This window comes from Danio rerio, chromosome 7, assembly GCF_052040795.2.
Source record: "Danio rerio strain M-AB ecotype USA chromosome 7, GRCz13ab, whole genome shotgun sequence".
Lineage (NCBI taxonomy): Eukaryota > Metazoa > Chordata > Actinopteri > Cypriniformes > Danionidae > Danio > Danio rerio.
In genome coordinates, this window is record NC_141027.1 from 17,647,149 (window position 1) to 17,662,927 (window position 15,779).

Genomic DNA, 15,779 nt, shown 5'->3' on the forward strand with positions numbered 1-15,779 from the left:
TTTGTATGTGGAGAACAGGAGCTATGGCACCTATCTGGGGGATCATAACAGGTTTAAAAGTGAAGACCAGAGCTGGCTGGTACGCCGTTACAAAACGGCCTAATTTCACACTACCCGTCTATGTCATTTTTTACAATCTGGCAACATTGCAGAGAATGCGCATGCCCTTCTATGACGCCTACTTTAGTGAACAGTAGCTGCATAGGCTGTGAATAACAGATAATAAAGTTGTAAATAACGTTCAGTTTGTTGCACAGAGCGATTGTTTGAGAGCCGTGTGGGAAGTTTGATTTGCATGTGTGTGTCGGAATTGAAAGTGAAACCTTTGCAAACATCATTAAAATGATCATATCACATTTTACAGTTATGATTATGACAAACATTTGATGTGTTTTTTCTTTCATAGCGAACACAGTGTTGTGCATGAAAATAATCGTTTAATGTGTCAGTAAAACAACCCTAGCCTATAATGTTGAATATAATGCAACAAGGAGTAGGATAATAACAAAATTCGAATCTTACCAGTGAAAACAAATGGTCAAATAATGCTGTCAATGACAGATGACAAGCACTAGTCTCAAACATAATACATCAACTTCATAATTATGAATAGTTATATTCAGATGTCATCATTTTACTATGAATTAACAAACAGGACATATTGAAAGTCTGTTCCAGTCCACCATAATGACTATACAAAATTTTGCATTTTAAGCAACAGTATACCTACACATATAACACATATGTTGTTTTACCATATGTTTGAGAATTAACAATTATAATATCCTAATCATAATAACCTTTATTTAACATTTACAGAATCGTGATCTTGATTTTAAGCAAAAAAAAAAATTTGTGATTCACATTTTTGCCAGAATCGTGCAGCCCTAATGCCAACCGCTGTAAAATATAGAAAGATGACGTTGATAAACCGCCACTTAATAGACAAACAAGTAATGGCTGTTGTAAGTTCAGAAGACTCAATTGCACATGATATCATATAATGGTGTGCAGTCTTTGCACTTATCTACTTGGTTGCTAATAAAGTATTTGTATCTGTTACAGTTAGGGGTGTAACGATTTATCGTTGTACGATTTATTGCGATGCAAAAATGTCTCAATATGCATCGTGGCGTTATGACGATTTGATTACGATATGACGTCCGTTTTCTCTTATTAGTTGAGCTGTTTGCACGTGAGCTACGTTCCACTTGCTGTCGCACATGAGTTCAGATTGCAGCAGCAGTAATGTTAGCAGACCAAGATGAGTGGAGCTGAAATAGAGGATGGCCCATCCTCTCAAAATCAGACGTCGGGCAACATTTCGGTTGTACAGTCATTGCTTTAGACTCGTCCTCTTTTTGACAAGCATACTGGGTCAAACAGTCTAAGTTTTAAAGTCTTCACAGTGATTTACATACTTTGCACAGCGACATGGATACTTCCTTATGGTGTTAAAACAGTCACATACTGTATTTATAAGGTACAATTCACCCTAAAATAATTCTGTCTTCATATTATGATGTATTGGCGGCTGCAAAATCACACATGACGTGAGCTGTTACTACAGAGGGCGGACTAAGCAGACGCGCGCGTGTCTGCTTCAGTGAACAGAACCTGCAGGTTGTGACTAACAGGTAATAAAGTAGTAAACAACATTCAGTTTGTGGAACTGAGTGATCGTTCAGGAGCCGCGTGGGAAGTATGAACAGCTGTGGAAATGAAACCGAAAGCGTGCACATTATTTAAATATTCATCTCGCATTTTAGAGTTATGATTACGACGAGCATTAACTCTTTTGAGTACGGAGGTACACAAAAATGCGCCGAAGAAATAGTAAACCTGCCTAAACTGCTGAAAAGAGCCACGACTGTCCTGTGTAATAAAAAGACGGCCACCCTGTCACTCATCATGCCCAACATGAAGACATGAAGTCATGAAGAAAACCTCTCAGACAGATACACATCAGTTCAGGATTATCTTATAGAACTGCTGATTACCTAGAAACGTAGATTGCACACACAAAAAATGCAAGTGACCAAGCAAAGCCTTAAGCTCTTACTGTTAAATTCAGTTGAATTTAATAATTTCAATAATATTTTATAAGAAGTTTTTAAATTGTTTTATTTTCCAGAGACAGTCCTGTTTAATTTATTTTCTTAAAGAAGGTTCAGTTTGACAAGTTGAAACAAAAGAAATACATAAAGAATAGTTTACTTGGGAATTAAAATGTTTTTTTAATAAAATTTGCATTTCAGTTTAATTTTCAATTTTTATTCCAAATATCATGATACATATCGAATCGTGAACATTATATCGTGATACACATTGTATCGTGAGCTGAGTGTATCGTTACACCCCTAGTTACAGTATATTTGGAGAAGTGTTCAAGTAGTTGTTAAGACAGCAATTGTGTGTAGACATTTGGATTATCTGATAGGACACAATTAAAGTTAAAAATGTGCTGTGTTTTCATAGAGTGGCTTAACTTGTCATTATTTTAAACAGTATGTTCTGTAATTTGTCAGTATGATGAACCATGATAATCATCCCTTTTTTTTGATACAGTCCAAGCGTGTGCAAGCTCTTTTAGTGCAAGATTAATTCAACCCCGGTATTACAAAGATACAGGAAATCATTTTTACCAACAGTGATCAGATTGTATAACCAAAATTATATTAGATCAATTATGCCTAATTGTAATATTTATTAGATATGGACAAGTGTTTACTTGTTGTTTGAAACTAAGGTGTGCAGTATAAATGTAATTTTACTATTGTTTTTATACATATGCAACTTATTTGAGCTATTTTTAGTATGTGAATTCCCCTTTGGGATTAATAAGGTCTAACAACAAATGCATATTAAAATATGTCAATGTTATTGTTTTGTCTTAAGATGTGCTCACACAAGTTATTTTTAGCTAAGACAGCTCAAAAATGAAATTAAGTCTAGGATAAGCCTTAAGCCTTGCCTGTGAAACTGGGGGTAATTTTTTTAAAGACTTGGGTCAGTTTTGTGCACTTAATCTGAAGTAGCCAAGACCCCAATTGTGTATTTTTGAACAAGCAGGAAGCATGCTGTTTAGGAATGCATACACATTACTAACAAATGAGCAATGGTTTATGCTTCAATACGGTGGAATAAGCCCCGCCTTTTAAATAAATGAGCTAGTTGTTAGTCATCGCACTTCACATCTTAAATACCCATCTTCTAAAACAGGAAAATTGGGCCCCTTAAAAGGTTTGTGTGTTTAAATAATTCTTTGGAACAACTTATTTCCTGCTTTCTTTCCAATGGTAAACCACAAGGTATTTAGTAGTATAAATATGGTAATAGTAGTATAAATAACGTGCTAATTAGAATAGATTTTGAAAAACGCCAGCTTTAGTGCACCTGTTAAATATATGGTAGTATTTAAAATATGTAAACTTGCTTGTTTGTTTGTTTGTTTTAGAGTAATGGAAAGATGATTGAGTTAGATTTTTCTAGTCATTCTGCTGTGGTACGTAGTGTGAAAGCATAAAAGTTAAGGTGAAAGTGCATAGGAGGCTTAGTTGTTTGAAGTAAAGGCTGATGGACACATGGTGAGGACGCTTTTTTTATTCTAATGCTTCAGTATGTGCATTTAACTTGATAATATGTTCATTTTTATTTGCCTTTTGCAGGGAATTAGAAGTAAAGAGATCATTTTGGAAGCTGAATTATGCGATATTACCTAATTATCTTGCTGTCCTCAACAATATGTAAATATTGTTATGCCTTTCCAAATAAATTAAAGACTAAAATTAAAATTTATCTAAGACTTTACCGTATAACACTTTTAGTTCTAAAGATATTTTTTGTGTTTTATTTTGCAGTTTGCTCTTCTGGTTTGGAAGTTGTTCAGGAAAATAATGTAAAAATAGCTGCAGCGGGCGAGGAGGTGAACCTTACATGCACATTTATAAGGCTTGTGCAGGCGACAAAAGCATGGTTTAAACAAACGGCTGATGGAAAATCCCTACAAATTGTGTCTTTATATTCAAATGGCAAGCCCATTTGGAGTAACATCTCTGAGAATCACTTTAATGTTATGAAAGGAGACGGTTATTTTAATCTGACCATTTTAAAGACGAAGCCGTCAGACTCTGCAACATATTACTGTGTAATCTCAACATTTTACACCTTTGGAATGGGTTCAGGAACTCGTTTACTTGTCAGGGGTACTGTATGTCTTTTATTTTTCAGATTTAGTTATACATTAAACATTTTTGTTGTGTGTGTAGTGGCTGATTTATTGTGTTATTTCTGTCCTTTGCTTGTAAAAACACAGCCGCAGACAGAAACACAACTCTTCATCAGTCTTTGATAGACACTGTTGATCCAGGAGATTCAGTGAATTTGCAGTGCAGCATCTTCACTGAGAGCTGCGAAGGAGATCACAGCATCTACTGGTTCAAGCAAAGCTCAGGAGACTCTGAAGGAGTGCTTTACACCAAAGGAGAGAGAAATGGCCGCTGTAAGAACAGCACTGAGTCTCAAACGCAGAGCTGTATCTACAGTCTCCACAAAAACAACATCAGTGGCTCTGATTCTGGCATTTACTACTGTGCTGTGGCCGTATGTGGAGAAATATTGCTTGGAAGAGGAACTCAGCTGAATATTAGAGGTAAGATGAAGATAAAACACTTGAGTATCTGGTTATATTGTTAAAATGTTTAGTTTGACCTTTCCTCTTTGGAAAATCATTTAATTAATTTTAATGCATATAATACAACATAATAAGGATCTGATCTAATGAATATAGAGTTCAAATGCAAAAGCTTTTAAATAAAAATTTTTTTTTCAGTCTTCTGTGTTTATAGTATGCTGTTATTTCACTTTAAAAATCTATTCATTGCCAGAAAGTGAAATATCTACACAAAACAAATGATATTCCGATGGCATTTAGAGGCTTTTGCATCTGAATTCTTCACATGTAAAACATGTTATTTAAAAAGGTAAATACATAATTGAAACTGAGTACATGACACTAAACTGATCACGCAACAAATGTTCATTTCAATTTTGTTGCAGAAAGTGATTTTAATCCTGCTCTTCTTGCTTCTGGAATTACAAATGTCATATTTTTGGCCCTTGTTGTTTTTCTGGGAATAAAACTCTGTAGAAGTCAGATTAAACGTAAGACTTTACGAATACAATTATTTTCTTAATAAAAAGCAATTGTACAATTTAAAATAACACACTATTTAATAACTAGACTGTTTTTTTTTTTTATTTTAAGCATCTGCTGCTCAAGCAACTGAAGTAAGCTACTGACATACTGTATTAAATACTAGAACTTCTCAAACTGTTAGATTTTTGATGTCTATTAAGTCTTATTACATAGATTTCCTCACTTAATTGGAGTTTCTTTTATATTTTCTCTTGATATTAGGATGAAGATGGCCTGAATTACGCATCCATTACTTTTAGAAGAGCAAGAGCTAAAGTCACACAAGAACAGTCTCTGTACGCACAGGTCAGATCACACAAGTAACATTCAGAGGTTTAGAGAAACTTGTATAATTCTGAAAAAGTCATCAAATGTCATAGAAAGATGAAAGTTATGACCACAATGCAAGTCTTTGTATGTTACTGTGCTATTTGATTTTGTACGGTATATTTGTTGTTAGATAAAAATAGATAAAGTGTGGGTTTGTGTGTCAGTTGATGTATTTGGTACAATACATGAATGTTATACAAATATGTTTTGCTTTTGTGGAAGCTCAAGCTACAGTACATTTTATTTTACAACAGGATTTAATAAAAAAAACTTGTGTGTATTATCATTAATTTGCACCTGCTAAATAAATGTGCATTGCAAGTACAGTGTTTTATTTATTTTTTTTTCAAATGTTTGCATGTGTATGTTATTGCTATTCTGGAGTTTCCTATTCCCATAGCAATTGCATTACATTATTTTTTTTTCTTTTAACTATAATAAACAATCCTGGTACTCCTTGTATAAAACATACAGTAGTTCCCTGGCAATATTCTAGAGCACATTTATTTGGACTTAGCATTGCTGTTTTCATCTAAATAAGCACCATGTGTGGTACACTGGAACACCAACACGTTAAATCAGGGGTCACCAATCCTGGTCCTGGAGGGCCGGTGTCCCTTCAGGGTTTAGCTCCAACTTGCCTCAACACACCTGCCTGGATGTTTCAAGTATACCAAGTAAGACCTTGATTAGCTTGTTCAGGTGTGTTTGATTAGGGTTGGAGCTAAAATTTGCAGGACACCGGCCCTGCAGGAACAAGTTTGGTGACCACTGCGTTAAATTATAATTCAGCAGCCTAATAGGTTAAATGCAAAAAGCAAGCCAAAGTGTTTACTGCCACCAAGTGGTCGAAAAACACTGGAATGGGATCTGTTGGTTTGACGCAAGTGTGCCTCATGCATCCTGAATAATGCCCCCCTGGTGACTGGCTGCAACAGAGGTCATAAACTGTGTACTGTGAACATTTGGCAGATCAGAAAAAAAGCTATTGAGTAACACTTTAATTAATATTTCTAAGAAATAGTTTCTGTAATTTTAGTTTCCTAATTTTAATTTCTTAACACCGGTGTTAATTTTTCTAGTAAGTCAGCTTTTACAGTAGTTATACGATGTCATAAAACAGCATATGGTGCATTCATTGTATATTTGTATAGGTTCTGATATATACTGTAGGTTTAGACACACTCCCTACTCGTGATCACTACTGTGCTGACTTGGGTTTTAAATGCAAATGATGATAGAGTTCTGGTTGGGGAATTTTGGTTTCACTTTTTACTACAGTAGCAGAAGAAAATGTAAGCATGTCATCCACCTTTTTTAGAGTCCATGGTTTGACCACCCTTCCTACTTTTGAAGTAAATTACAGTCTCTGTATTACTTAAGCTGGTGTTTATTTAGCTGATAATGATTTTAAAATGAAAAGAAGATAGAGTAGGGCTGTCAAATAATATATATATATTTTTTTTATTAATCACACTTTTTTGCAATTAATCATGATTAAATCATGAAAAGCCATATATATTACAGGAATAAAAACACAGGCATGTAAGTGCCATTTGAATTTCAAAACAATCAATGCCAATAACAAACAAAAATGATTTCCATGTTGGATTCTAAGTGGACTACAAAAAAAATCAAAAATATTGACCTTATTCTCCGCAGACGAGCGGGCGCTGCCATTTGAACCTTTTTGGCACGAGACTTCCGGTCTCATTCACTTCCATTCATTTTTAGACATTAAAAACTGCTCGTTTCGCTGTTTGATGTTGCAAACTGATATTTCCTTGATATATTATTTTACTTGGTCTGTATAGTCATGCAAACATTTGTTTGTAGAGCAAGTAGTTTGACCGTTTTTTGCCGTTTATTATTCCTTGTCATTTCTCCCATAGGCGACTAAAACGGAAGTTCTAAGACAATCGTGAAAACAGCCGCACTTCCGCATTTTAGAATAAGGTCAATAGGCATTGCAAATTTGGAAAATGGAAATAAAAGTTGCGTGCGGGGGGGAAACATGTCAAACTTAATGAAACATTTGAGGGCGCATGAAAGCAACTTAAAGGAAGAGAAATGGGCTGTCTCTGACAGCTTGGGACATCATCTGGCACTTTCATTGAGTACATTTACATAGGCACCAATACTCAGAATTTATGATTAAGATAATACTGATTGGGTCTACCATGTAAGCATCGATTTTAGATTGCCTTAAAGGACCACCAGAGTCCCGAAATGCAAAGATTTTTCTTTCCGTTCGCCGGGGCATGAACAATGTTGTTGAATGAGAGTGAACTGCAGTTAATGTCTAACGAATAAAAATGCACCCAAAATTGCATGAAAGGAAATGCTGGAGAACCTGGTGATGCGACATTGATTGTTTTATACTGAAACTTTCCTTCTAAAAGCCCTTCCTTGGTTTTATCCATATTTTGTTGCACATTAAACACATAACGGCCACAACAGGAAAAAAAACTGCAACTGCGATAATTTCGTTAATTATTTTTTAAGCGTTAAATATTTCAAAGTAATCACTTGCGTTATAAGGCCATGACACCCCCTCACCTTAAGTTCAAGTCTACTTCAGAATTTTTTCAAAAGATGCATGATTAATGGGCATGGAGCTCCGCGAGCAAAGGGCAGAAGTGGGTGTGGCCAGCAGGGAAGAAGGAGAAGAGCGAACTGTTATCAGTTTGCTCACAAAATGAGACACAAACTGTGAGGAGACGCATGAGTTTTTAGTTTACAAAGTTAAAATGCAAAGAAATGAACAGTAATTTAATGCCCTGCTACATTTGTTATTCGTAATTTCATATACAGATAACCTCAATTTATATCATTATAAAGATAATCGTGTTCATATAAACACTATAAATGAGGACTTTTCCCTCAATCCCCGGGTCTGACTCTGAATCAGAGGTCTGAATGCAAACTCAGTGTCGTCTCCTGCCCTGTATATTTTAACCGTTAGACCTGCTGGTAATCTGGAGGATTTAAGCGAACACAGCAGCACGGTGATGTGTCTGAATGTGAACGAACTCATGATAAAAGACAACGTTCGCCATTCTCATATTCTCGTACTGCTCTCCCGACAAAAATGCTAGCAGCACACAAACAGCTTTGCTGTATGATCGGCCCTGACATGATCGCGGGGAAAAAACATGCAACAAATCCCATGGATCATGGAAACAAACACATACAAGCCTTCATGAACGGCCAAATACTGTGTGTCATGGCCACGGGTCCTTGTCTCAGTTTGCTGGCAGGTCTGCCTTGCCTTCGGAAAGCACGTGCTCTCATGAATAATCAAAGGTGCAGTAGGTGATTGTCTTCAGAAGTATTTTTTGTTGTGCTGGTTGAAAGTCTCTTCACAGTCCAATAGTAATGATTAAAGTAAATGTGTTTATATGTATTTTTATATTCTGGGTAAAGCATAAAACTAAAAACTGTTCAATGAATTAAATAGAGTCGGACCGACATCTCCCATAATTTCGATAAGCAGGTCAGACTGTCTGTCAGCAAATGTAGATTCGAAGTTCTGCGCATCTGTTCACGCAGATGAGCCATTAGTGCGTGCCTGTCTGCATCTCTCTCTCTCTCTCTCTCTCACACACACACACACACACACACACACACACACACACGCGCGCACACACACGCGCACACACACGCGCACACACACACACACACACACACACACACACACACACACCACACACCACACACCACACACCACACACACACCACACAGACACACACACACACACACACACACACACACACACACACACACACACACACACACACACACACACACACACACACACAAAGTCAGAATTATTAGCCACCTTCTAATTTTTTTCTTCTTTTTAAAATATATTCCAAATAATGTTTAACAGAGCAAGAAAATTTCCACAGAATGTCTGATATTTTTTCTTCTGGAGAAAGGCTTATTTGTTTTATTTCGGCTAGAATAAAAGCAGTTTAAAAAATTTTAAACACCATTTTAGGGACAAAATTATTAGCCCCTTTAAGCTACATTTTTTCTTGATAATCTACAAAACAAACCACTGTTATACAATAACTTGCCTAATTACCCTAACCTGCATAGTAAACCTAATTAACCTAGTTAAGCATTTGAATGTCACTTTAAGCTGTATAGAAGTGTCTTGAAAATTATCTAGTAAAATATTATTTATTGTCATCATGGCAGAGATAAACTAAATCAGTTATTAGAAATGAGTTATTTAAACTATTATGTTTAGAAATGTGTTGAAATGTGTTTATTATTTTTTTGACTATTTTTATATATATTTGAATTGCATTCATATATTTCTTTTGATAATTTTTTCATTAGCATGAATGCAAGATTTGCATTATGCAATTAACATTACATTAGCTTACTACTAACCTGTGGAAAGGCTGTCATCAAAATCAGTGAACTCCTTTTTCTGGGGTTGGGGCTTAAGTCATGACCAAGTACATTTACATGGACACCACTACTCCGGATTTAATATGATTAAAATAATACTCTGGTTAAAAGACCACCATGTAAAAAGCTGCTTTTGATTACCTTAATTCGACTAGTTATAAGTGATCTAAACAATTGTATTAAGGCATGTGGAGTATCCCTGTTTTAGATGGAAATTTTTTTCAAACATATAAACACCTTTATCAAACTATTACCATAGTGTAGGACTTTGCCACATTTGGCGAGAGGATACTTCATACACAAACGGCTGTTTGACACTATTCTCTGCACCTATCGAGTAGGTGAACGACCACAGACACTCACATCACAAAATGCTAAAGTTTCTTTCCATTCAGCATGCGGTATCAAGTTCCATTAAAACAACACTCTTCCCCCAGTCCTTACTCCATACTCGCATCTAATATCTCAGCTTGTCACAGGGCATAAATGAAATATTCCTAAATGAAAGTGAAAGTGCCGAAATGCAGTTAAAGTCGAAACATAAAAAATGAAACGCCCAACACTACATTACCTTATTCAGATTAAGGCAAATAATTAGATTAGATAAATAGATGTAAACATAGTCGCTGAAAGTGCTAGATAGTGTCGCTGGCTCTTAAAGACAGTGCATGCCTTTGATTCCATGTGTCCTCAAATGTTTCATAAGGTTTGACGTGTTTCCCCCCTTACACGCAACTTTTGTAAAGTTCATCTGCTTTAAGTACATTTGATGAATGCGATCATGCATGTTAATAGCCCCTTTCACACATACAGACCTTTCCGGAAAATTACCGGCAATTTTCCGGAAAGGTTGTATGTGTGAACAGGTCCTTTTTGAAAATACCGGTAAATTCGTTCTGGCTATTTTCCGGAAAGAGAAGTTGTAACATTACCGGCAATTTGCCGGAATGCTGCGCTGTGTGAACGCAAAAGGAATATGTCCGGAATAAGCGCGTGCACGTCTAGAACGTGCTGACGTAAGACTTCTGCTTTAGCCAATCACAACAGTCAGACGCATTTACGTCCGCGCGGTTTGTGAGAATAAAAGCCTTTGAATATTTTTCCAGACACATTTAGCTGCTAGAAGTTAGTCAGATCACGTTTATATGTTCTCCTTAATGCCAACTGTGCAAATAATCATCGATAAGATGCTTATGATAAGCCGTTGTTTGTTTACCTTCAGTGTGCCCATGAAACAGCCTGTTAGCGCCAGCACACGCACATATTATGAACATCTCGATATGCGAATATGATCCTGTGAAAGTTGTTTACAATATTGATCATCAAAAGAGTTTGTAATTTAGTCAAATGTTTACAAATACAAGCGCAGCCGTTTAAAGCTCATTTCAGGTGAATGATGTCAGAATTTACCGGTATTTTGGAATGGATGTGTGAATGCTCTTTTCCGGAAAATTTCCGTAACGTCCTCGCCTGTGTGAACAGCGCTTTTTTGAATATACCGGTAAAGTCGTTCCGTAAATTTTCCGGATATTTACCGGTATTACTGTGTGAAAGGGGCTAATGAATCTGAAGGGTTTTGTGTCATTTTGTGCGCTTTGCCTTCTATACATTAAGCAACAAGATCAAACACCTAACATCGACAATGGTGTCCATATCCCTCAAAGTTGTTTAGAACTTGTTTAGAGATGGTGTGACAATGCATACATATGTGTGCTTAAACATTGACGCTTCTTATGTCCTTGTTGCAGCAAAGTGGCACCAAAATTAGGCACTGAAACTCATATACTAATTCAGTCCGGTGCAAAGAAATTACATCGGTACCCAACCCTACGGGAAAAACTACACAATTACCAGAACCCCTATAAACAAAAACAGGACCCCCCTCTTCTCTAACAACACGACAACCCCAAACCGAGTGCGCCTCTCACAGGCCAGTGGGCTTGACAAACTAGCCGTAGTAAGCACTTTCTTCTCTGACACTGTAATCAACACTTGCTCTAGTTTTGTGAATTTGCACCAGACAAGGTATAAACAAAAATAAATATATTATTAAAAAATGCACATCTAATATATGCATTTATGAAGTGTGTACACACAGGTGAGTGGGCGTAGAAAAACTATTCTCTCTATATGAGAAAAAACACAGTGACCTAGTGTTCAGTGGGGAGTGGGTGGCATGAATTTAACGATGAAAAACATTAACCACAAAAAAAAAAACAAAAAAAACAAAGCATATAGACAACTGCCACACAAACAAACAAAGCAACATTAAACATCAAGGACACATGAATGTCATATCTACATAGTGAGTATGCAATCTTTACACTTAACTACTTGCTAATATAATGTGTTTGTTATAGTATATTTAAAGAAGCGTTCAAGTGGTTATAAAGACTGCAAGTGTGTGTAGAAGTTTGGATTATCCAACGTGAGACAATTATACAGGCACAGTTTCACAGAGAGTGGCTCATCTTAAACCTGGACTAGGTCTTTTGTAAATAAAGATATTTAAACAACTTTTATAAAAAATGCTTTACAAAAGCACATTACTGGTATGCATCTTAAGACAAAAAAACAACACTGACATACTTTAGGATGTGCCCACACAAGTTATGTTCAGTTAATACAGCTTTAAAATGTCATTAAGTTGGGGATAAGCCTAAAGTCTTACCTGTGGATTAGATGTAAGTGAGGGGTAATTGTTTTAAGACTTGGGGGCAGTTTTGTGCACTTAATCAGTCAAGACCCCTATTGTGGATGTTTTAACAGGCCGAAAGCATTCAGTTTAAATTTCACACACATTACTAAAGAATGAGCAATGGTTTATGCAATAAACAATATGGCGGAATACATCCTGCTTTCTAAATAAATGAGCTAGTTGTTAGTCATCGCACTTCACATCTTGAATGCCCATCTTCTAAAACAGGAAATTTGGGCCCCTTCTAAGGTTTGTCGTTAAATACTTCTTTGGAACAACTTATTTCCTGCTTTTTTTCCAATGGTAAACCACAAAGAAATTTGTAGCATTAAAACATGTTAATTAAAATAGATTTTGAGAAATGCCAGCTTTTTTTTAACAGTAATGGAAAGATGATTGAGTTAGATTTTTTCTAGTCATTCTGATGTGGTATGTAGTGTGAAAACATAAAAGTTAAGGTGTAAGTGCATAGGAGCCTCAGTTGTCTGAAGAAGAGGCTGATGGACACATGGTGAGGACACATTCATTTTTTACTCTTATTATTCAGCATGTGCATATAAATTAATAACATGCTCATATGTTTGTTTTTTGCAGAGAATTCGAAGCAAAAAGACAATTTTGGACGGCGAATTATGAGATATTACTTAATTTTGCTGTCCTCAACAATATGTAAACATTGCTCTGCCTTACTAATTTATAAACATAATTAATTTGTAACACTTTCAGTTCTAAAGATATTTTTGTGCTTTATTTTGCAGTTTGCTCCTTTGGTGTGGAAGTTGTTCAGGAGAATAATGTCAAAATAGCTGCAGTGGGAGAGGATGTGAACCTTCCTTGTACATTTTCAAGGCTTCTGCAGGTGACAAAAGTATGGTTTAAACAAACAGCTGATGGAAAATCCCTACAAATTGTGTCTTTATATCTAGATCAAGTACCCAATTGGAGTAACATCTCTGAGAATCGTTTTAATATCATGAAAGAAGATGGTTATTTTAATCTGACCATTTTAAAGACAAAGCCGTCAGACTCTGCAACATATTACTGTGTAATCTCAACATCTTACAACATTGGAATGGGTTCAGGAACTCGATTACTTGTCAGAGGTAAGGATTTTTTTTTTTATATTTACTTTTTGTGTTAGTGTGTGTAATGGCTGATTTATTGTGCTATTTCTGTACTCATGAAGACTCAGCCACAGACAGAGACACAACTCTTCATCAGTCTTTAATAGACACTGTTGATCCAGGAGATTCAATGAATTTGCAGTGCAGCATCTTCACTGAGAGCTGTGCAGGAGATCACAGCGTCTACTGGTTCAAGCAAAGCTCAGGAGACTCTGAAGGAGTGCTTTACACCAAAGGAGAGAGAAATGGCCGATGTAAGAACAGCACTGAGTCTCAAACGCAGAGCTGTGTCTACAGTCTCCACAAGAACAACATCAGTCGCTCTGATACTGGCATTTACTACTGTGCTGTGGCCGCATGTGGAGAAATACTGCTTGGAAAAGGAACTCAGCTGAATATTAGAGGTAAGTTAAAGGCTAAACAAATATATGGGTTATTTTTTTTACTTTTTGTTTAAGGAAAACTTTGATTCATACACTAGAGTGCAAGATACTGAATTTAATGTAAAAAAAATATGCAAAACATTTTGTTAATATCTAAAGCATGTTATATAAAATTGAAAACTTTCAACAAAGAGTACTTGATATAAACAACTCTTTTGTTACAGAAAGTGGTCATTTATATCCTGGTCTTCTTGCACTTTTTGGAGTTTTAAATATTACATTTTTGGCCCTTGCTGTTTTTCTGGGAATCAAAATCTTCAGGGGTCAGAGAAAAAGTAAGACTTAAAGTACAAAATATTTGTTGCAATACAAAGTAAGATTTACAATACCACGTCCGCTATTTATAATAACAATGTTTGTTTTTTTCTAGCAGCTCAGGAAAGTCCAGTAAGTACATAAAGTTGTTTTATTAATTTAATTTGTTGTAATATAACTTATGATATTTAAAAGAATATATATTATTTTAATGTATAACCCATATATTATTTTCTTTTTTGTTCCCTCTGAATATTAGAACGAAGACAGCCTGAATTACGCAGCCATTACTTTTAGACAGAAACCTCTGAACACCAAAAGAGCAAGAGCAAAAATTACTCAAGAGCAATCTCTGTACGCACAGGTCAGATCACTTCAGTGACATTCAACATTTTGCTTCTATGCAGTTAAAATCTTTGTATTTTTATCTTATGAAAACTTATTTGGTTCCATACATTTGATTTGTAAGAATCAATTACAGACCTACTTAATTGATTATGCCCAGTATTTAAAGGAAAGGGTTAAAAAGTATAACATTTTTTCATCAAAATCAAAGTCATCAAAATATATAATTTAAATATATAACTGGCCACGTCTACTGTATGTGTTACTGTGTTATTCTGGCTTTGTATTGCATTTTTATTGTTATGAAGTTGATGTGTTGAAAATAAGAATAAGGTTTGTGGGTTTGTGGAAAAACGTATGAATGACTCTCTTTTTGTATTATATGGAACTTTTAAATTTCATATTACAATATGCTCCGTTTTACAATCTCTTTATGGATCACTTGTGCTGTATGATTTAATTGTGTCCTCTGAAAAAATAAACATGTTTATCTTTTCAAATGTGTTTGTGTGAATGTTAATTTGCATTGACAAATTGCATTTGTTTAGGACTAATACTTGGGATTCTGAAAAATTATTAATTGAAATTCCAATGCCTTGTATTTATTATTTTAACCCACATATTTAAACTGTGGCACCTGGATATTATAGTGTTCATGGAAAAATATTAGCATGCATTTATTTGGTCTTTAACAAAAATACTTTAGTCTGGTTGAGACTAAATGAGTGAGTCAAAAGGTTTGTTACTTTAATGTACTTCCCTCTCATGCTTCTGGGTGTTTATTGTTCAGTTATTTATTTAATGTGTTTTTTTTTAGTTAATAGCTTATATTGATTGTATTTTTTACCGTTGCCTCTGGTATTTATTTTAGAATATGCACAATATACTGTACACTAGGACTGGGCGATATGGCAAAAAAAAAATTCTAGGTTTTTATATATAATATATAACATAAGTTTGA

At 35.3% G+C, this 15,779-nt stretch overlaps 3 protein-coding genes across 9 annotated transcripts in view; 2 read left to right on the forward strand and 1 right to left on the reverse strand.

Annotated features, from left to right (window-relative positions):
- The window catches only part of nitr3d (novel immune-type receptor 3d), a 150,558-nt gene that overhangs the window by 122,443 nt on the left and 12,336 nt on the right, over positions 1–15,779 (reverse strand). The window lies entirely within an intron of this gene.
- nitr1l (novel immune-type receptor 1l) lies at positions 3,194–5,849 on the forward strand. Of its 2 annotated transcripts, none has more exon segments than NM_198347.3 (8): positions 3,194–3,243; positions 3,458–3,587; positions 3,669–3,746; positions 3,861–4,205; positions 4,316–4,651; positions 5,059–5,163; positions 5,267–5,289; positions 5,420–5,849. In NM_198347.3, coding segments are annotated over 6 exon segments (951 nt in total). In that variant the 5' UTR covers positions 3,194–3,243; positions 3,458–3,587; positions 3,669–3,706; the 3' UTR covers positions 5,522–5,849.
- On the forward strand, positions 13,122–15,318 carry nitr1m (novel immune-type receptor 1m). Of its 3 annotated transcripts, NM_001309818.3 has the most exon segments (7): positions 13,128–13,162; positions 13,246–13,320; positions 13,410–13,754; positions 13,838–14,179; positions 14,383–14,493; positions 14,592–14,605; positions 14,733–15,282. In NM_001309818.3, coding segments are annotated over 6 exon segments (972 nt in total). In that variant the 5' UTR covers positions 13,128–13,162; positions 13,246–13,283; the 3' UTR covers positions 14,856–15,282.

Bases quoted from the DNA above. Each gene is read 5' to 3' on its own strand.
- nitr1l (XM_087258697.1), top strand. From the start codon at position 3,707: ATGCGATATTACCTAATTATCTTGCTGTCCTCAACAATAT. The intron at 4,206-4,315 runs GTACTGTATGTC...GTAAAAACACAG, and splicing joins AACTCGTTTACTTGTCAGGG to CCGCAGACAGAAACACAACT. The intron at 4,652-5,058 runs GTAAGATGAAGA...ATTTTGTTGCAG, and splicing joins AACTCAGCTGAATATTAGAG to AAAGTGATTTTAATCCTGCT.
- nitr1m (XM_087258695.1), top strand. From the start codon at position 13,221: ATGCTCATATGTTTGTTTTTTGCAGAGAATTCGAAGCAAAAAGACAAT. The intron at 13,755-13,837 runs GTAAGGATTTTT...GTACTCATGAAG, and splicing joins AACTCGATTACTTGTCAGAG to ACTCAGCCACAGACAGAGAC. The intron at 14,180-14,382 runs GTAAGTTAAAGG...CTTTTGTTACAG, and splicing joins AACTCAGCTGAATATTAGAG to AAAGTGGTCATTTATATCCT.